This window comes from Calonectris borealis, chromosome 2, assembly GCF_964195595.1.
Source record: "Calonectris borealis chromosome 2, bCalBor7.hap1.2, whole genome shotgun sequence".
Lineage (NCBI taxonomy): Eukaryota > Metazoa > Chordata > Aves > Procellariiformes > Procellariidae > Calonectris > Calonectris borealis.
In genome coordinates, this window is record NC_134313.1 from 152,055,632 (window position 1) to 152,077,965 (window position 22,334).

Below are 22,334 nucleotides of genomic sequence, written 5' to 3' on the forward strand. Positions count from 1 at the left end.
TTATCTTTAGATGTAACTGAATCCCTGAATAAAGGTATTACAACTATCCATCAATCTCATTACTTCCTTTTCAAAAAACAGACAGAAATGGGAATGAATTAACCAGAAAAGAAACAAAGAAGAAAAAAAAAAAGGTGCTAAGAGCTCTCTCACAGAAAAAGAGGGAGGTAGAACTTCAAGACACATCTCAAAATTTACAAGTATCAGGCTCACTACGTCTTGCTTGGGTCTCTCTCTCAGAAACCGTCAGGTGTGAATGAGAGGGGAAGGGCTAACATTTCTTTTTCCTTTTTATATTAGTTGCCCTTCCTTGTGCCTATCTCCTTCTCCATGTGAAAAAGATATCGTCCTCCTCAGAGAGATTTAGTGATATATTAATGAAGAAACCTATCCAGTCACTTCTTACTTAAGGAGATTCATCCTGCTCATGCTGTTTATATTTTCACCCTCAACATCATAGGCGTTGTTGTTGGGAGATGCTAACAAGTACATGTAATTCACTCTGCTCAGCTAAGGCTTCCCCACCCTCCTTCCTCTGTTTCATATTGGAATTCAACCAGATATCGCTCTTGACTGACTCTCTATAACCTCTGTTGAAGGACAGAAATGTTGGGATCACCTGACACTGCTAATAGTCTCACTTCCAGTTAGCTTCAGTGACTCCTTGTCAAGGGGAAAAATCTTTGGGCACTGAAGTGCAGGCTGAATAGCTGAAGTTAACCAGAAAAATGTGCCAACTTTCTCCTGCAAAGCTTTTTCTACTTCAGAAGAAATCTTACAGCCACCTAGGACAGGCAAAAAAGACAACTTTAACGAAAAAGACTCCTGCAGGGTCAATTAGTTATCTGGAAAGAGCGTGAAGCTTCAATACCCATTCCCCATCTTGATAAGAATCTATTCTTCCGCCTAACTGGAACAGCAAAAGCGAAAATGAGAGGTGGCATGGATTATGAGAACTTGCATACTTGATGACTTTAAAATGAGCAAATGTTATTTGGACTCACTAGGAAAAACCCCCTCTCAATATTCAAATTTCCATCACTACTTAATGGACTTTTCTTAACACCAGGTACTACAGCAACTTTCAGAAGGTTCAGTCACATAGGAGAATACATACACCCTTTGAACAGTGCAGACCAACTAGCTACTTAACCTTTTTTTTAGAACTTAGAACTTTAGAACTACTTGTTTTAACTTAAAATATTTTACAGTTTTTTATTTCAGAAAGTTGTCCTTTAATGTAGGCCTGTATATATTTTGTATATATTTGTCTCATGACTAATTAGGGAATTGCAGATTATTGTTCTTTTCAGCAGAAAGAACATAATGTAGAAATACAACCTGTCTGTCTAACATACATTAATTTTGAGATACTCAGTTAGAAACTATGGTAAACTAATGTTTTTCCAGGCTATTCTCTTTGTATGATGGTATGACAAATTTCAGTTCGGGGGGATGGGGAGGTGGAAACAAACAAAAAAACCCCAAGAACAACAAAAAAGAAAAAACCCAAGCCTCCCACCCTTGAAGTCTACACTTTAAAAAGTATACGGACTAATCAAACTGGCTTTGGGTAAAAAACATTCTGTTCAGAGAAATATTTCCATATTCTGCAATAACCACTGGTCTTACCCATGGTAACAAATATTTTTAACTTGGGTGAGCTCAAACCCAGTCAATTCCATTTTCTTGCAACAGATCAGTGTATGGTTATCTAACGATGCAATAAGTGAGCCCATCCACCTTACACACAAGGGATCTTTCATTTGTGTAAGACACATCTATACGTACATTTATTTTCAAGCAAGCTGGATTTTTGGCCCTAGAAAGTATATAAAGCTATACATAAGTGCTTCATTATTAATTTCACTTACTTTAAAAGAAAACTGAACTGCAGATTCTGGAGGGTAAACTATGAAGTGTCTTAAGGTGAAGCCAAAACCCTGAGATGTCCTCCTTAGCACGACAGTTTTGGGACCAGGCCAAGAAAAAGTTTCTTCTTCCTCCGATGGTGATATAGCTTCACTCTGCTCTTTTCCATCTTTATTTTTTGATGCCTAAAATAAAAAAGACACATATAGAAGTTGTAATTCGGATAATTTAAAAAAACCCAAACAAACCAAAACAAACACAAAACAACAAAAAAACCCCAAACAAACATTACTGTGCACTTGAAAATATAAGTCCTCCCCCCATAACCAAAATAATTTGATGATCACTAATATTTTCAAAAGAAATGTGTATTGTAAAGCAGCATCCCTTACAGCATTACACCTCTGGTCATATCACATACAGAATTACTCTTAAATTTTAAATGAAGTTAGATATTAAGAAAGTCAATGTGCAACAGCGAAAGGCTCAAATGAACCACAAGAAATGTGTACAGCTTGCATGTTTTATTTGCTTTTTACTTAGATACAAACGTGTCTTCTGGGACCCTGTTTCAGGGTGCACATAGCTCACACATACATACAAAACCAACTCCTCTTTTCCTCACTTACAATGCAGGCATGGTTTTCTTGACTAGTATCTCCTCACTTAAAACAAGTAAAACAGAACTGAAGAACATATGCAATTGGTTAGGCTTCTTCAGCAAGACACACTTTTCCTCTAGTCCTATCTTTGACTTCACCTTTGTTTTTTCCACCCTTAGCTATTTTCTCTGAACATTTCAGTATGCAAATTCTAAATACACAAGTAAAAAGGTCTAGTTTCCTTTTACAGTCCTACTGCAATCCCCCCTCTCATGCAGACATAAGACATCTTGTTCTTTTTTTCTTAAAGGTAGTTTTATACACCTATGAGTCAAGAAACATTATTATAAAAATATTTATCTTCTCAGCCTTATATGAAATCTTCCATTTCAATTTTCAAAGTGAGTGCCACACCACACATAACATTTCAAATCAAAGGCAGAAGACATACAAAGAAAGCATGCAAACCTCTATGACCCTCCTCTAAATATTCTAGTTCAACGATGCGTGAAACAAAGTTAGATACCAGAGCCTATAGCCTATTCAAAGGGTATTCAAACAGAAATAATAGTCTTCTTGTCCTTCTGTAGCTCTGCTGCTGTGGCTCAGCAACTGGCTGATACGTGCCAGAATTTACTGCTTGGTTTTCTTCCTGGGCTGCTCCAAAATAATACCTTTGGATTCAGCCTTACAGCTGGGATCTCAAACTGCAGTGCTTATCGTGAAGGTGGGCCCAGCCAACTCCAATCAACATCTACAGAGAAGACAAAGCATTTCCACTCTAACCACAATGATACCAACATGTATTACTGTAAGGAAAATGTTGCAGCTGCTTGGCAAGATAGTTAACCCACCAGAACAACATTCTGCATTCAGGTATGCAAAACATGACACATTTCTACACAGATGCCACAGTTTGTCCTCAGAAACCCGCATCTAGGTACATCCAACAGAGAAGACAAGGAAATACTAGCCAGTGCTTTGAAGACCAGCTTCCCTACCTCCAACAACCCTGTCGTTCAGCAAGGAAAAACATACAAATGGAGAAGGGTCTTGGTGCTACAGCCAAGACAAGAAATGGAGCCACTTCTGCAACCAGAAAACGCAGAGAATCCACAGCAGCCCGACAGGACTCTGCTCCTTTGCAAAGCCTGCAAGGATTATCAGCAGATTTTGGAAAGAACAACAATAACTAACAAGGACTCGCTCTCAGCCTAGTCTGTCCTCATCTATCGTCTTCATCCACATTTTAAATTGTTAGTGTGAAACCGAAAGGACTGTGCAGTTAGATGACTAAAGACTGAAAAATTGGCAAGGGCTGTGGAACTGCCAAAGTGAGCGGCTTTAGTCTAAAGTTCAAGCAATGCAAAGATCAAGTTAAAAGTTATATAATCCTTTCGCCTAAGGATGGAGTTTGTTATTGAGGTGTTCCCCACCAATCTGTCAGCTTCTGAACATGACAGCATTTCATTGCTGCACAAATAAATGTCCCTTCTCAGTCTTTCAATCTCATGACGTGCGCAGAAACCAGAGTCAGTAAGAACTTTTTGATCCTAGTAAATTGGCAAAAGAAATAGCTCCTAATAAAAAAATAACACTAGCCTCTAAAAAATGACAGTGATTTCTTCCATTAAGTGATGGGCAGCAATCCATCTATTTAACATTCTCCTGCAATGTTTTGTTTCTCCTCTCAAATTGTTACAGGCAACACTTGATGCAGAAGTTTTGAACAATCATAAACAACTGCAGGTATCACAAAAGGTCAAAAAAATTTAATAAGCAAATACCTATCGTTATGGATAGGTAAACAGTAAGCTTAAATGTAGCACTGAAAAATAGAAGTCTACAATATAGTTGCATCTTTTTTCTGACAAAAACATCCCTAATTAGCCCAAAGGTAATTTTAGTATGTATAATAACTGATCACTGAGGTTTACCTATAGAAATACTGTAACCTGAGTTTAAAATACAGCCATACAGAGAACTTCACCAGATCTGAGAAACAGGAGATGCGGTATTTGATTGTAGTGAGAAGAGAACGTCCAATTGCCTTGTAATTTCATGTAAACTTTCAGTATTCATGAGAATTGCTGAACTAATAGCTATTCATAAACAATGGTACTCCCCAGTCAAATAATTATTTCTTGAAAAAGCCTGCCAGAAGTAGAAGGTTAAGTGGAAGGTTATCTTCATGCCATCCTTGGACGCGCTGCAAAGTCTGCCAACAGGGCAATAGAAAAAGCCACTACTAAAAATACATGTGAGACATGTTCAGTAACAGCAACTTTCAGCCACCACTATGAACCAAGAATCTGAATTATAAAGAAAAGAAAGAGAGTCAACATCTGTTGAGTCACCCTGTGACATGTCCAACCACATCACACCCACTGGAATATCCCTTGCCAGAGAAGGCTTTAAAAAGGAACAAGAAGAGTTTTCAAAAAATATAAACAAAACAAGGATGCAAGACAGCAAGCAAGAAACAGATGACGTTTAGGATAGGCAAGAATATCTTACTGAAGGCAGAGTTCCTACATGGTTTTCCTTGCGAGCCAAAAATGATAGTAATCAAGTTATGAATACATAAATACCTCATATCCTTAAGGTGATTTTTCTTTAGGGTAGACTCATTTGCATTTCAAGAGAATGAAAAATGAATGCTTTATTTTATTTTCATTTCATACAAAATCTAACAAACCAAAGATTATCTTGCCACATTCCTTACTGAAGATCTGTATGTTTGTTCCTCTATATAGATTCAATGCTCAAAATCGAAGTCAGAATGCATGCAGTCGAGTTCAAGGACTGAAGAATCCCAGGCTATTAAAAATGATTCAAGCATCATTTCCCTCAGGATTTCTTCATACAAGGTTTCTGCACAAAGTATCTCAAAGCATCATTTCCTGTTATATGCAATTACAAGGACATACAACATATGCTTAAGTGCATTGTAAAATGCATATTTTGTTTTTAATATTGTATTTAACCCTTTTTTCTGAGCAACGAAAGCATCCATGAAAAATCAGATGGCACCTTAAAGAACTAGAATCACTGTGACCTTAACACACAATAACAAAATTATGTAAAATCAGTAAATAGCATTGATGTTTGTAAATGATACTATTTCCAATTAAAAGTAAATCTCAAATCAATAATTTCCTCTTATATCAGTCTAAAAAAAATTAAAAAGGTAAACACACCCAGCTTGCATGCTCTCCAAAGCCCCTCTTTTAAACTTCTGAACAATTTACAGAAAGACCTATACTGAGCATGTTAAAAATCCTTAAGTGACAGTCATAGGTAATTGCAATACAAGCTATCAATAAAGAATCGCATTCTTGACTATCTAAACTGATAAACAGGTATACTCTGACTTCTGAATACTATCTTCATAGATGAGTAACAGTGAACATCAGAAATAATTGATACATTGCACTATTGATCCTTGGAAAAAATAATTCAAGCCATTTTGAAGTTGGTGTGAGTGTGTGGGTTTTGGCTGGGGTAGAGTTAATTTTCTTCATAGTAGCTAGTATGGGGCTATGTTTTGGATTTGTGCTGAAAACAGTGTTGATAACACAGGGAGGTTTTAGTTACTGCTGAGCAGGGCTTACACAGAGTCAAGGCCTTCTCTGCTCCTCACCCCACCTGCAAGTAGGCTGGGGGTGCACAAGAAGTTGGGAGCGGACACAGCTACAACAGCTGACCCCATCTGACCAAAGGGATATCCCATACCATATGACGTCATGCTCAGCAATATAAAGCTCGGGGAAAAAGAAGGAAGGGGGGACGTTAGGAAGACAAAACGCCATCACTCCAAAGTCATTGTTACGCATGACGAAGCCCTGCTTTCCTGGAGATGGCTGAACACCTGCCTGCCGATGGGAAGTAGTGAACGAATTCCTTGTTTTGCTTTGCTTGCACCCGCGGCTGTTGCTTTACCTGTTCAACTGTCTTTATCTCAACCCACGAGTTTTCTCACTTTTACTCTTCTGATTATCTCCCCCATTCCACTGTGCGGGGAGTGAGCAAGCGGCTGTGTGGGGCTTAGTTGCCAGCTGGGGTTAAACCACAACAGTCCTTTTTGGCGCCCAACGTGGGGCTCGAAGGGTTCGAGATAACGACAGATTTGATTGGAACATACTAGTTTTAATTTATAGCTCTTATTGCTGTTTAGCTATTAATTGGCAGGTTTCTGTGCTTGCCATGGGGCTTGCTTGCCTTACTGTATATTAGTCTAGTGCTGTTAGTGGCTGCTTTTTGCTTTCGCTGCTTGGTCTACTGCTGTGCTGCTGATCATCTGACGGTGCTGTGCCTGGGAACATTTTGATAACAGCAACGGGGATGCGCCTGGGCTGGCAGATGGCCAGGGCATCGCTGCTGCTTCTGTGCTGCTGCGCTGGACAGGCTGGAACTCCAGTGTGAACACGAGTCGAAGGGACTGTGACCTGTGGATGAGTCCACGTGGGAGCAGGACACCCCAAAGCATCTGTGGCCTTGGATAAGTCCATGCCAGAGCAGGTACATCTCGAAGCCTCTGTGCTGTGGTTATTATGTCTGTGCCACAGCAGGTATACCTCTAAAGACATTATGGCCCAAGGATAAGTCCACACTAGAGAAGGTATACCTCAAAGCCTCTATGGCTGTGGATATGTCCATGCTGTAAGCAGGTACACCTTGAAGCATCAGTGGCTGTGCATGAGGTCATGCTGGAACACCTCAAAGCGTGTGGCCATGGATAAGCCCATGACAGGGGAGGTACACCACTGGAGGAACTGCAGCCATGGGTAAGGCCATGTTGGAGCAGGTTACTTCTGAAGGGACGGTGGCCCATGGAGAAGGCCATGCTGGAACAGGTGCACCTCAAAGCGACTGTGGCTGTGGATAAGTCTATGCCGCAGCAGGGTATATACCCCTGGAGAGACTGTGGCCCACAGCTACAGCTCCGCTTGGAGCAGTACACCTAAGGGACTGCAGTCTGTGGGTAAGTCCAAGCCCAAGCAGGGGCAAGGGGAGGAGTTCATGTTAAACCGAATGGTCTGGTCCAAAGGGACCAGGGTGGAGATTGTAATGGAAATACCTTTAAATTGTTGTAACCCAGGATTTGAGTTGCATGTTATGGGAATTACTATAGCAGGAACCACCTCAACCAGTGGCAAACAAGCCTTACAAGTAGTGCAAGCGCAGCAGTAATCTGACCTGAGCAGGCTTTGGTGCCCAATATCTCCACACAACACACCACCTCTCCTGTCCGGAGTGACCACCATAACAGATGGAGCCCAAAGCCATGGACTAAATGAACTCAGTGGACATTTGTGGACATTTATGGACATTTTACAGACATTTCACAGGGGTGGTCCATAGACTAAGGGAATGATATCTGTGTATTATATCAAAGGATGGGAAGGGGGGTGGTGGTGGTGGTTAATGAGGACGTATTGGACAGTGTGGGATTGGAGCATGATGTATGGAATAAGGGGTAGAGAATGTGCTGGTTTTGGCTGGGATACAGTTAATTTTCTTCATAGTAGCTAGTATGGGGGAAGGTTTTGGATTTGTGCTGAAAACAGTGTTGATAACACAGGGATGTTTTAGTTACTGCTGAGCAGGGTTTACACAGAGTCAAGGCCTTTTCTGCTCCTCACCCCACCCCACCAGTGAACAGGCTGGGGGTGCATGAGTAGTTGGGAGGGGACACGGCTGGGACAGCTGACCAAAGGGATATTCCATACCATAGGACATCGTGCTCAGCATACAAAGCTCGGGGAAGAAGAAGGAAGGGGGGACGTTCAGAGTGATGGTGTTTTGTCTTCCCAAGTAATCATTACACGTGATGGAGCCCTGCTTTCCTGGAGATGGCTGAGCACCTGCCTGCCGATGGGAAGTAGTGAATGAATTCCTTGTTTTGCTTTGCTTGCACCCGCGGCTGTTGCTTTACCTGTTCAACTGTCTTTATCTCAACCCACGAGTTTTCTCACTTTTACTCCTCTGATTCTCTCCCCCATCCCACTGTGCGGGGAGTGAGTGAGCGGCTGTGTGGGGCTTAGTTGCTGGCTGGGGTTAAACCACGACAGCTAGTAATCAGTTTTCATCTGTATTTCGTCTTCGTGTTCAGTACACTAGTTCAAAATTATTTCTAAAAACACTTAGGACTGACATCCCAATTTGCTCTACAGTGTTTTTTAAACTTTTTTGTTTTGTTTTTTTACCATATAGAACACTCCACAAATAAATTATGTAAATAAAAGTCTCAGTGTAAGTGTTACCCAAACTACATTTTCTGGAGCCTAAATCTATATTTAAAAAAACAGAAAAAAAAAAACCCACCCCAAAAAAAAGAAAAACCCACCAGATCAACCAGGGGACTTAGCTATCAATACCTCAATAAGAGCATGGAGACAGTCTGTGCTAAGCAGGGCCTGCTTCAGCTGCATTTAGCAATGTTCAACTTTTAGCTAGTCCACCAAGAAATGTGATACCTGAAATAGCAATTCAGCTAGATGGATATAGGCTGAACAGAAAATGGGCTGAATGTCACCTTATTTTACTGACTCAACAGCCATCAAGTAATCATTATTTTTTTAGTCACTACTGACATAAGCCAGAGCAAAACAGATCTTGAATATAGTTATTAATCCCTAAAATCATTCCGACACAGGATATTCCAAATGCTGTAATAAATTCTAGGCTCGCTTGAAAACAGTGATATTTCTTGTATCGGGTCATTTATTTTCCCTAGTTTCTGTACGCAATTAGCTATCACTTAGTTAACTGCCCTGTTAAATCTGCAATTTCAGAGAAAAAAGGCTTTTCTACAACAGTCTGATCTTATTTTGTGACGAAGTATGAGGTCCTTTAAAACACAGAAGAAAAAAAAGTTCTTTTCTGGCTAAGGCTACAGAATAGGAGAAAAAAAAAAAGGCCTATATGGGCAAGAAAAAGTTACCCACAGAACAACGGCAGGTTTTCCTGCAAGTCAGCATTTGTTTCTTTAACAATCAGGTTCTTCCACTGATGAGTTTTAAATAAAGTTATAATAAGCCACTGACCCTTTTAGTTCTCATACAGAATACTTCAAATTGCTTTGCTAGAAGCTGACAAAAAGTCAAATGAAGCAATAATAAATATAGCCCTCAAAAAATACTTCTACTTTTTTTTGTATGTCTATCTGATGAGAAATGATGAAGCAATGAAACGTTATCATGCCTACAGGACATCACGTCCCCTCAACCCTTATAATTTTCTCCTATGGTCACAGACCTGGACTCCTACACATAAGCAAACTTGGACAAAGTAAAAGTTCAATCCATTGGAGAACACATGGTTCCCTGGTCCTCCAGTGTGATAGAAAACAACCGCAAACCTTCAAAACACACAGTTCCTCTGTGTTCTTAAAACATTAATACTTCCTCTAAGAAAGAGCCGAAAAAGACAGACATTTAAGACAGCCAAAGAAAAGGTTATACAACTTTTCTTTGAGATGCATTATCTCCATCCTCATTTGCAGTATAAGGAGGTATATCCAGCACCCAGAGAAAGTCAACCAATGTTTTATCTCAGTAGCACCTCAAAAGCAACATCATACACGCAAGGTGCAAAATGAGTCTTTTCCTTTCAGTTGTCCTCAAGCTCATAAATCAAAAATTTCAAGGGAGATGGGTCACATTTATAAAGACAAATACAATGATCACACACTGAAACGGTTTCAAGCCATGGTGAGATAAGACATTTCTAATGTCTTTAAACCAGACTGGAATGTACAAGTAGCATCTTATACAGAAGGAAGTAATTCCCAGTTGAAGAAAAATAATTACTGACACAAAGGTGACACCTTAAGCAAATCCCTCCTCCAGGTATCCAGGAGACAGCTTTGTCTTCAAAACAAACAAATGAGTTTATCACTTTCAGCCTCAACAACATGTTCATCTCTCACTGAAAAAAAACTCCCTGCAAAGAGACCAGCAGGAAAACTGGAATGCAGAAAACCCAAAATCTACATAACAATTTTAGGCCTCCATGTCAAATATCCACTTGTCCAAACTTCTGACTGACTTTTATGCTTGACAAAATCCTGTAGTCTTCCCCCTAAACAGGTAGGAAGGATGTTGGGGAGGACAGAAATTCAGGCAGTATATGTACTGACAGTGTCCTTGTCTCAAAGAAGTCTGTCCTCGGAAGGTAGCTAGGAGGTGTAACCATCAATACCTCCAAACCCACGCTGATGGTCAGAAATCAGTCGGCCAAATTGTTGGGATAAAAGGAAACCTATAAAAATCCTAGATGTATGACCTTGGATGCTAGCTAACACCATTAAAAAAAAAAGGCATCTAGAATTTGCAAAAAGGAAGAGAGGCAAAAAAATTTGAGAAAAACATCAATTAAATATTTAACAGCTATATTACTAGACTTGCTAAGAAATTTTAAGCTAAATTCCAAAGATATCTGCAGTAGTGCATGCATAATACCAGTCACTCAAAGAAGCTGCCCCTTCTTTTCTAACACCAAAGTTAGCCTGTATAGTTTATTAACAAATAAACATTTCAGTATTTTGAGTGTCAAACTGGAGCACTTATTTTTGCATGCTACCCCAAAGTCACCCTTCACACTAAACAAGCAACAAGGTTAAAAAAAAAAAAAAAAAATTACTAATTACTATTCAATTTATGTACAGATTTCAGCTTATGGCAGATATATAATAAACGTGAATTAGTTGCATCTACCTACATGCTCTAGCAGCTCCACAGGACTTCTCTCTCGCGTTTTCTCTCCCTCCACATAACAAGACGTTATACAGCCTTGAGGCTGTAAAGATGTCTGCATGCAAAGCCTCTGCCTTAAAGACTACTTTTTCAAAAAATAATTTTGCTTTGAGAGTCTGCCTACGTAATCTCTGACTCTCTTGCGTACATACTCTCCTCTAAAACTAAATTCTCATCATGTCCAAACCTTGCCATTAAGCATTCCTGTGATTTCTAATTTAATTAGAAAGTACATCTTTTTTCTTGTCTCCCTTTTAGAAATACAAACATTACTTGGGCATGGCTAAGTGTAATCACCTCCTGTTTGTATGTTAAACTGAACTTTGCTAAGTAGAAATAAATCACTATAACGTTAAAAATAAAAACTTCCCTCTATCCAATAATGAGTTCAAATCTCAATATACAACTTATGTGCAATACAAATTCACAGTACAATATATACAACACAACAGTATATACAATATATTTATATAATTGCTGATATTTACTATGTGCTGACATGTACTTTTTATTAACAGCACTTCACTAAAACTAGATGTGACCACAACGTAGCAGATTGGAGTGAAAGTACTTCAGGATTAACGAGCTTTTATCTACAGAGTGACTCTGTAAGAGCATACCCTGAAAAGAAGAATCGGGCAGTTTGAGACACGGAGACATACAGAAGCACAGAAGAGCAAAGTGTTTCCTACTCGAGAACATCCCTAAGTATTCCTCCATTCTTTTGCAGAACTGGCCACGATCGTACCCAACAGACCGTGCTGGACCTACTGACTGCTAGCAAGATCCTCAGAGCATGAGACAGAAGGTATCTGTCTCTCTCCTGTCCCCTTCAGTGCTATATATTTAAGAAAGCTGCAGGAAGGGCTCGGTTGCCCAATACTAGTAACTGCTGAGCCTGTTTTCAGTAGGTATCAAGAGGAGGCTGCCTCGCCATGAAGCACCTGAAACTGGAAATGAAGATGTAAACAAGCCCTCAAAGCTCAAAAGATCAAACAGCTGCAGAACCACTCTCATCACAAGAGAAAGCCAAGATGCACAGATAAATGGAGCGCGAGTCCTCACACATACAACAATCAGTAGATAGCATTCACAGAGACAAAACTGGTCCAGTCAGGACCCTCTCTCTGGGGCCATTGCTAACAGCAGAAGACAGTCTGCTTTTGGAATTTGGCAGCACAGCTCTTCTTCCATGCAGCAGCTCTTCATGGAGGTGGGGACGGAGAGGAAAAAAAAAGGGGGGGGGGGGGGGCAAAATCAGTCTTCAGAGAAAGACTTCTCCAACTGGAAACTCAGGGAAAGTGTCAGGTCTCAGAGACACCATGGGGGTCCATTCATGTCTTACGGGGCAGGTGGCATGCGTACATGAAGTGCAGGGCATTTGCTGAGACTCCCCAACACTAACATTTCTCTTGAGTTGCAGCTGAGTTCCAGTTGCAATAACTGGAAAGGATAATAACGGCAAACAAACTGAAGAACTCAACTAGCTCTCCAGAACAAGATCCAAATCCTTTATGACTCCAGATGGGAGAGAAAGTTACTACAATGAATGGTTTCAACACCAAACAACACGAAAGCAGAGAAAAATTATCAGTGATTGCCATAAGACTAAGGGCAAGGATGGGCAATGCCATTTCTCATGTTTGCTGCTCACCTTGGTTGTGCAGGTGGGCCCTCACCAACAGCGGTTTCTGTGAGCAGCTCTCCCTCACTCAGCCCTCTAATGGGTCTTGCTGACAGCCATAACGAGCAGAGACATTTCGGAGCAAGGACAGGGCAATAAAGATGTGAACGTCACTCGATGGAGTGACCACAGGTCTAGGCGTCTCCCCCACAGGAGCCCACTTTTTATCATTGTAATGCACTGTTATGGCACTAGGCCCAGGTGGCCACAGCAACAGGTCCTTTTTGGGGGACTAACCAAAGTTAATTCGGGTATTTGCTAGGAGGTGACCCTCGTAGCAAACCTGCCACTTTCTTTTAGGAGTCTGAATCCCATCCAGATGGAATACAAGCCTGGAATATACTTCTAATTCAATAATGAAGGCAGTGGCTGCCTGCCTGCAGCAAAGATCAGTGAGGATACCAACACAGACTTTGAAATGCATCTCAGAACTGAATAACTCAAATTCAATAAAATACATAAATGATGTCCTAAAACCATGCCCAGGTAAGGAGAAAGGCTTAACAAAGCGATACAGAACTACTCCAAATGTATGAAGTAAGTGGGAAATCTGCAACCTTTCAAAAACAAAGTGTCTGTGCCAGCACGGCAGATGGCTGGGAGGCACAGGGAAGGAGACATGCATTACTGCCATGCACCATGCAGGCTGCTGAGCTGGCTTGGGGGTGGAAGGAGAAGGACAGAGGGACACATGTTTCTGTGTACTTTTATAACTATTATTGTAGTAAACACAATCATTCACAAGGAGAAACAATATTTTCAAGATAAAGGATTTCAGTTCTCAAAAAGGTCAAGGCACACACAGAAAATAAACAATAAAAACCTCCACACATGCAGCTTATTACACAGCTTAAACTTTCCTTACTGTGCTCTACTGTTCATGAAAGGCTGCTTTGTAAAGCACAGCAGTTGGTGCTCATGTCAGTCGCATCACTACTCCACAAGACCTGAAAAGCAAAGCTGAAGGCTATCTACAGCAATCTTTACCTTCCTTCCTCACCTTAAAATGCTCACACGTTTATATTGCATTTTTTTCCCCCGAACTCAAATGCAGAAGAGCAAGAAGGGTTAGAGGAAGCCTATACCTGAAAAACTTCTTCATTTGAAATCAAGTTCCTTCATCACCACATAAATAACTAGCTTTACACTGGCAAACCACTCAAGGATTTTAGTGACTTGTGACAGTCTGAAAAAGAATTACCTCAAAAAGGTTGCTTCCATGTGTTTGTTCAACTGAAAATTGTTCAGTTTACCTGGCTCTGGATTAAACGCAGTGACACCAATTGGCTCTGTAAACTGAGCCTAGCTGGACACACTTGCTTCAACGAAAGGAGCATGCAGCTTCTCAAGCCAGGGGAGATCTAGAAAGAGTTTTTCTACTTTGAAGCACGGAGAATCCCAATCTCTAAGTCTGGCTAGACTTGAAATAGCTTTTTTTTTTTTACACAGAGCAAGCTCTGGTTTTCTTATACTGTAGTTCTGATACCTGGACGTTTTGCACTATGCTCTTAACTTCACCAAGAGCAAGATCAGGTCTGGCGTGATCAGGTCTGTGCTCCACCACAGATCAAACAGGACTTCTGCAGAGTTAGCACCTAATCCCTGAATTATCCAGATGTGTACATAAACTAACTTATCAGATTTCCCTTTAAACACCAGATACTAGCAAGTTTAGCATACTTCAGCTCATTAAAGTGATCCTAATCTACCATGTAAGTGTCTGTTATATTTTTACACACATATATACACAAAAAAGTATACTGTGTGTGCGCGCATATATACACATGTATTTGTAGTAGCCTGTCCACATCCAAAAACTGTACTACTTTACCAAGATTCTTTTCAAAGCTAATTAAGTGCACTTCAGTTTAGATCATGCCTTATACTTCCACAGAGTAACAGCCAATTTCAAGCAACAGCACCAAGAAACAGAGTAAAAAGTATAGGGACTTCATAGGACAGAGATGCGAAGTATTTTCACCATGTGTTTTTGTTTATATCTTGCATTTAGTATTTACAATAAAGAACACACAGTTCATAGTTTTAAATTTAGTCAGAAAAACATTAAAAACAAAAAGAAATTGAGAGCTTCCTTGTTTTCTTATAGGCTCATTAGCAAAAGCCTCCCCTCTTAACAGCTACATCCTTAAACTGGAAAGAAAGGAAACATCTGCAGGGCTGGTAGCATAACAGCAAGATGTCATGTGATCTTAATTTAGCTAAATTGAAGCTTTTCCTTCTCTGCTTGTTCTTTCGTTGCTTGTTAAGAATAGGAAATGCTTTGTCCTCACCTTACAGTCTAATCTGGAAATATCAGAGACAGGAGACGAAGAAAGCATGCTTCTACCCCTCAGCATTGAAGCAATGTTTGAGGTTACTCCATGCAAGATAAAAGAACCTTCTCAGCAGTCTGACAGAAGTGATAAAGAGTGGTTTCCACAGTCTCTGCCTGTCAAGGGCTGCCATACATTGCTTCTTTCAGCCTATAAGAACTTTTTGATAGACCCAAGAATACGAGCCACCCCATGACCCATTCTGCTTCCTATAAATGGGGAGAGAACAATAAGAAACACTGCCAATGTCCCCAGCTAAGTACACTACTGCAAAACCAGGACTGAGTTTCCACAAAGTCTGTACTCTTTTGCTTTCTAGAATAATATGGACTTTATCAAGCACACAACATACCAGATAACTTCCACTACACTTTCACTAGACTACTGTAACATACCTATTTACATATGTGAAATAGTTTTGCAGAAGCCATTAAGAAAAAAGAAATCACCACACAGTGTAAAACCTGACCTGCACAGACCCCATTTCAATAACCAGATGCACCATGGCTTTACACTAATATCAGCTCTGAAACTACCTACACATTTCCTTCAGTTCATACTGCTTCTCTCCACCATAGCCAGAGGCTATGTCTTGGTTCAAAAAATTATCAACTCTGCAGGGAACAAAGTTTAAGTTGGCCAAACCAACCAAGAGAGCATCCGCTTTTCCACAGCCTCTTTGTCCCTACGGCAAACCTCTGTGCTTGGACTAGGCTACTCCATGACACAGCTACGATGCTGAGTAAGGGCTTTACTTTGTGGACTCGGCAGTGGGATAGAAATACACCTTACACCTGCTCTCTATCGAATGTAGGTATAAGGCTGGTCTTCTTACTGAAGGTACTGAACTTTTCAACATAAACAGAATATGCTCATTCCTGTTCTAAAAACAAGAAAATGAAATCATTTAGAGAGTAGCCACACCACTTCATCTGCATAAATGCATCATTGTACCTGCTGATAATTCAAGCTGTTAAGACTTAAGATCATTCATTTCTGCAATATTGCAGCTCTACTTAAGATTTTATTTCATACACAACAGAAATGTCTCTGACCTGCCCAAAGCCAAAAGGAAGCCTTTGGAAGACCAGGGAATTGACCCTCAATGTCAAAATCCAAACTGCCACACTAAAAACATGGTTATTGCAAGTGAGTTGTTATTCCAAAGTCTGACTCTGCGGAAGATTTACCTAGACATGGAGAGTTTTAAGAACAACTGACTTGAGAGAAGAACTATTCGTATCAAGCTTAAACTTCTTAGGGAGTTTAACACAGAGAACATGGCTCAAAACACCACAAAACTTGTCAGACAAATCTGTCAAGATTTACATCCCCACATATACAGCTTCCCTCCTCAAAAATAACCTCTAAATATACAGCTTGAGCTATTCAGTATTAAAACTTTCTAATACTGAGACTATTAATAAACGCCTGCAGACAAATTCACCATTTAAATATAATCCTGGTCCCGTGTTTCAAGATATTTAATTTGAACATACTATATAATGTGCAAATTAATGCACTGTAAGTTTTAAAAGTCAAACTCAGAAGTGAAAAGGCTTGGGTTTTGTACAAAAAAGCCATTAGCATACACAGATCCAAACACCCAACTTAAATTATTTTAAACCCCTACATTTGTAATCTATTGTGCATATACAACAGAGGAAGAAAAGCAGCTTTTTCGGTGAAGAACTGCATTTACAAAGATATGCACAAGAGGATGCTTCCAAAAAGGACTGTGACGTCATTAACCTAAAAAAAAAAATCTTGAATCTTTATGCCTAGAGATGAGATATCACTAAAAGGATACAGAGGAGAAAGTTGTCCACAGGATTTTCAGTTTAGCTGCAAATCCAGAAGCTTTTGAACATTGACTTATGATGTGATCATACATGACCTGCGTATTTCCTCACAGTTTGCACTGAAGGTCAGTAAGAATGGTTGCTATAGATGACTAAATCTACATTTGTATTTCTGTCTGGAAGTTGGAGTGGGGGGGAGAGAAGAGATCTATTCTAACACAAAGCTGTTTGCTTATTTAAGAACCACTTGTCTTTGCATGCCTATTACTATGGCTTGAATTGCTCACTGTCGCTGAGTTACTTCCCTGTACTTCTGAATATTACAAAATGTTTCTCCAGCAATGTGAATTCCCACAATGAGTAAAGCCACCAGCTATTTCCTGCAATGATTTTACACCTTTTACTCAATAACACTGAAAACATCACACCCTGCACTGCTATGAGACAAGATTTTTATCATATTCCCTCCCTCCCTGAGGCAGCAGATAAACAGAACTAAGAGCACAGCAAGATAACACAAATACCACATTTCAAAACCGTTATCAGCTGCAAATATCTCAGAAGGAATGCAGCCACCTTTGTTATTTCATCTTCCAAGTGACACATTTGGAAGACTGAAAAGTTTTTTTAATGTTATCAGAGATTCTCCCAAGTAAGGGAAATAGCTGCAGTGCAGCAGCTGCTGCAGTACTGCTGCGTTCTGGGGCTTGAAGGCAACGTGAGAGCTGGGCTTGCACTGCAATATCTCATTCTCACATACTGCCTCACAGAAAATATAGCCTGCAATAATGAACTTAAGTTAAAAAAAATAGAAAAAAGAGCTCTTGGCTGCTATAATGTCATAACACACTAACGTACTTTCATGTACATCAATATAGTCTTTGATGAGAAGGTTCCTCCAAGCCCAACAACTTCAATGGTCAGGCCTCCCTGTGCAATGAAATTTGACCAACTGTAAGCTTACAGAACTTTGCAGAATACCTGTCTCTGGCTGAGAAACCCAAGATTTAAGTATCTACATGGCTGAAAGAACATTATTGTTACTTTTAGAGGTTAGGATGCAACAGTAAGATGAAAAAAAAAAATAGAAGCCAGATGTTGTTCAGCAAAGAACCAATAAGAACAGCACATGAGAAGATCGGCTCTCCTTAAACTAACAGAAGCCTGCTTAGAGCACAGTAATGACCTATGCTTTTTGCTGGAAAGAAGACAACCGACATTCAGCTTGTGGCCTACTGTTCCCTACCTTAACACTTGAAAGCAAGGTATTTGTGATGCAAGAAGAAAAAACCAAAACTGTTATATCATCTACTTTATATTATCTAATAATTCTTCCAACCATCTGAAGAAGTGGTATGTTTTGTTTAGACATACTTGCTCTAATATATCCCACCATGGCCACCAGGTGAATAGATGTACCAAGCATCTCAAGAGTTTATCCACATGCTGAAGGCTGATAAAGGATGTCCTTGAAAGGACAGAGGCGGTAGCTCCTTCGGCATCTTACTGAAGATGAACCTAGTTGTTATGTTAGTGAGTAAAAATATTACGTAGCACTTCCATACATCTGTTGAAGAACTGTTACTTGGATCACAGCTAGTATCCTAAGTTATGATTCTGAGACAACAACTCTATAAACACCAGACTATGAAAGAAAAAAATTTGCCGTAGCTTTATTTTTTAAGACATTTTCGCTCTCTTTTTTTGTTTGTGGTTTTTTTGTTTTGTTTTTTGTTTGTTTGTTTGTTTTTTGGTTTGTTGGGGTTTTTTGTTTGTTTGTTTGTTTGTTTTTTAAAGAAAAAGACAAAAAATTCCTTGTTTACCAAGACCAGACTATATTCATAACTGGATTAATCATCTATGATACTGTTGGGGCAGTCTGGATAAGTACAGACACAAATCTGCACATAAATCTATTTACAGTGGTCTCCCACAGGATACAAACTTTTAACCTGCTATTCTCCTTTACTAATCCTACATTGACACTCACGTTGAAGTTCTAAATTGACCAGAAGACTCCCACACTTGAATCAGTCCCACAAGACAACAGTCACAGACAACACAAAAAAGAAGCAAGACACTTCGGTACTTCGTAGTAACTCATTTTAAGAAAGATTAGAAGATAGGTAAGGAAGCTGTCCCATGAAAAAAGAATGAAAGATGAAAAATTGCAAGCAGTTTGGTTTATTTTTGTACTGTTAGATTACTGCAGAAGGCTGCTGAGTGATTATTCATGGATCCCCACGTGATAGCCATCAATCCCATCCAAACTGTAATTCATTGATGTCAACAGGACTACACTGATTTGCATCATCTAATAGTTTGATTTTAGAGGTTTCTGTTTTAGTACAAAACACTGCATATCCTTTGAAAACATTCTAATACATATAACAGCTTGCTATATCAGAGTGCAAAGGGCAACTGCCTCCAGCCATAGTAACTTTCATGCTGCACTGTGAAATTACATTTTGTAAAACATAAATTATCACGGTAGATGGAAGAGAATACTCCTGCCTATTTCATACTTGTTCGCTTCCTGTTTTAAAAACCAAACTTTGGGAAATGTATGCCGGGGGGTGGGGAGGTGAGCAGTAAAAACAAAATAAATCATTAGAATGACTCTGTAACCTGATTTAAGAAATTATTAGTAACACATACAAACAATTAAGCAGGTTTGTATTTTCTTCTTGAATATATATTTCTGATGACTCTAGAAGAAAACTTGTTTTCCTATAAGGCAAAGCAGTAATTCATCCCCTGATGTTTTACTGGGGTCAGGATGGATGGAAATTGCCAAAAAAGCTACATAACTTCTGCTAATTCAAGGATAGCATGAGCCAAATCAGAGTTGTACTTAGAGGTTACACTTGAGAAAGAGCTGTTAGTCTCAGACTTCACAGGTCACCCATCTGCTTTCTCACCAGCAGCCTGCTTGCACGCTGCTAGGCAGAGAACGTGGAGAGCAACACTGCTATACGAAGCAGCGTGCATCTCTCGCCAGGCCTGACAGCTTCCACTTCTGCTATGGTATTTCAATGCAGTAGGAAGAAAGTAGCTGCACTGTAATATCCCATAAATGAACCTTCAGCTTCATTTCAAAGAAAAATATCAGCAGCAACTTATTAAAATGTATAGTTTATAGGGACTTTACTTCAGAAAATTAAAAAAAGCACACAAAAAACCCCCCCAAAAAAAAAACCCAAAACCCCCACCAACCAAAAAAACCCCCAAAACCCGAACACAGCAATTGCATATTCTACTTAAATATAAAAACTAGCAAGATCAAACAGTTCAGCAACATTTCTACCTCAAGCATGCAAGTAATTTGAACTATATTGATCTAAGGCTTGGTTTTTCTTTCCAGCTTGATAAAAAACAGTTTTTAGGTTATGGGAACCCTGTTCTGAGGTGGGTTTTTTTTGGGGGGGTTGGTTTAGGTTTTTGTTTTATTTTGTGGGGGGTTTGGGGTTTTTTTTTTTTAATGGTTCACTTCAACCTGCTCAAAAACAATCCCCCCTTCCCTTCCCTCTAGTTATATCAAATTCATTTTAAAACTTCACAGGACTGCCCACATCATGAGCAAAGCCTTTTCTTATTTCTTCTTGATTTCTCTGAAGTATGGGAAGCAATTGTCATATTGAATTTGCCTATACAGGTGAATTTTTACATATGTGTAAGCAAACTAGATCAAACTTAGTGAAACAGTTAAGCATCTGTGAAAATTAAGATTCTAGGAGAATGCCTCAAGTTTCCTCTGTTTTTTTTCGAATTCAACAGGAGAGACTTCTTTAACCTATAACATTAAGGAGATGACTCAAAAAACCCAGACATTGTGAATCAGCTTTTGCACGATTTAAAAACAAAAACAAGAAAACAACACACAGCAATGTATTTTCTTGATTAAGAAGTTTCAGTACAGACATGACATACAGGGGTTGTTTGTACTTTGAATGGCATATTGTTTCAAAGGACTTCTATGTATGGTGGGAATATTTTTGAATCACCTGCCTCTAGTTACTCTACTGAAACTGCAACTTTATAAGAAGTGCTTACCTTCCTCTTACACCACAGAACAATAAAATAGATTTTCTTCGGTGACTGACTGAATGTTCTATGAGAAATACAGGCAATATCTAGAATACCTTGAAAGTAGTATTGCAACTGCATACACCATTTTAAATCCTTTAGTTAGTGGATTCTATTTTAAATCATTTCCATTCAAAATTCAGGCAGGTTTGTTTTTTTTTTCCTCCAGTTCTGCAGTAAGTGAGGCAATTAAGCTTAAATCTGTCCATATTAAGAACTGAAAAACATCCTGTGGAAATTTATTTTATCCTGTATGTTTAAAAAAAAAAAAGTAACAACCACCACCACTATTTTTTTAATCATATTCATGATCAAGTATTTTGAAATAGCCAAGCTGTTTGAGTCCTTTTAAAGCAGCAAAACAAATCAGCTTTATGTTTATTAACAATGCAGTTTATCCTGGCATATCTCCCCCTTCCTGTATGTGATATTTATCTTTTTGTGCAATTCATGAAGTAAAACCCCTCAAAGCTTAAGACTCTAAGAGAACTATCTAAAGTACTCAAAGTGTTAAAAAAAGCAATTATATAGTCAAAGCATGCTTTGTATGCTTAATAACTCTAGAAAACTCCTTAGTAAATGGCAACATTTCTAATACTACATCCTCAGTAGGATTGGGGGTGGGGTGAAGAGATCAACGAGAGCCTTTTTTTCTTTCCCTTATACTAAATTATATAATCATATTAAAATATGTAAGGATAAGCAAACAACAAACCTGACCGCTCCACGCACAATACAGGTTACATATGAAACTCCAGTTGTGATTGATCATGCAGTCCAAAATCCTGAACCGGGCCATGTCTTGCTCTAGCGCAGACTGCTGCTGTGCTCTGACTCAGCTTTTGTCCGGGTGATCCTCGAGGATATGAACGCTATGCAGTAATGACATTCAGGAACAAGGACTTTCCTTCCTGTTCAGTCTCCCTTCCCACCCCAACCATGTGTCAACTCAACAAGATAAACTGACAGAACTATGTAACATTCTTCAAAATAATACTTCCGAAGCTGCCAAATTATGCATTCCTGGGAAAAAAAAAAAATGGGAAATAGGAACAACCTAAGAAATCTCACTAAAGCAAACACAGAAAGGCATTCTCTAACTATGCTTGTTCTTCCCCTCCCCTTCATTTCTGCTGCTGCTGCAACCAGTCTGAATATTAATACTTTAGTGTAATAATTTGTATCATATGAATCTT

The 22,334-nt window shown here is 39.4% G+C and overlaps 1 protein-coding gene across 2 annotated transcripts in view; it reads right to left on the bottom strand.

The window, feature by feature from the left end:
• Nucleotides 1-22,334, bottom strand: part of ARHGAP21 (Rho GTPase activating protein 21) — a 126,701-nt gene that overhangs the window by 71,726 nt on the left and 32,641 nt on the right. For both annotated transcript variants that reach the window (XM_075143937.1, XM_075143938.1), the window contains exon 2: nucleotides 1,875-2,057. In XM_075143937.1, coding sequence (XP_075000038.1) covers nucleotides 1,875-2,057 — 183 coding nt within the window. The remainder of the gene's footprint in view (nucleotides 1-1,874; nucleotides 2,058-22,334) is intronic.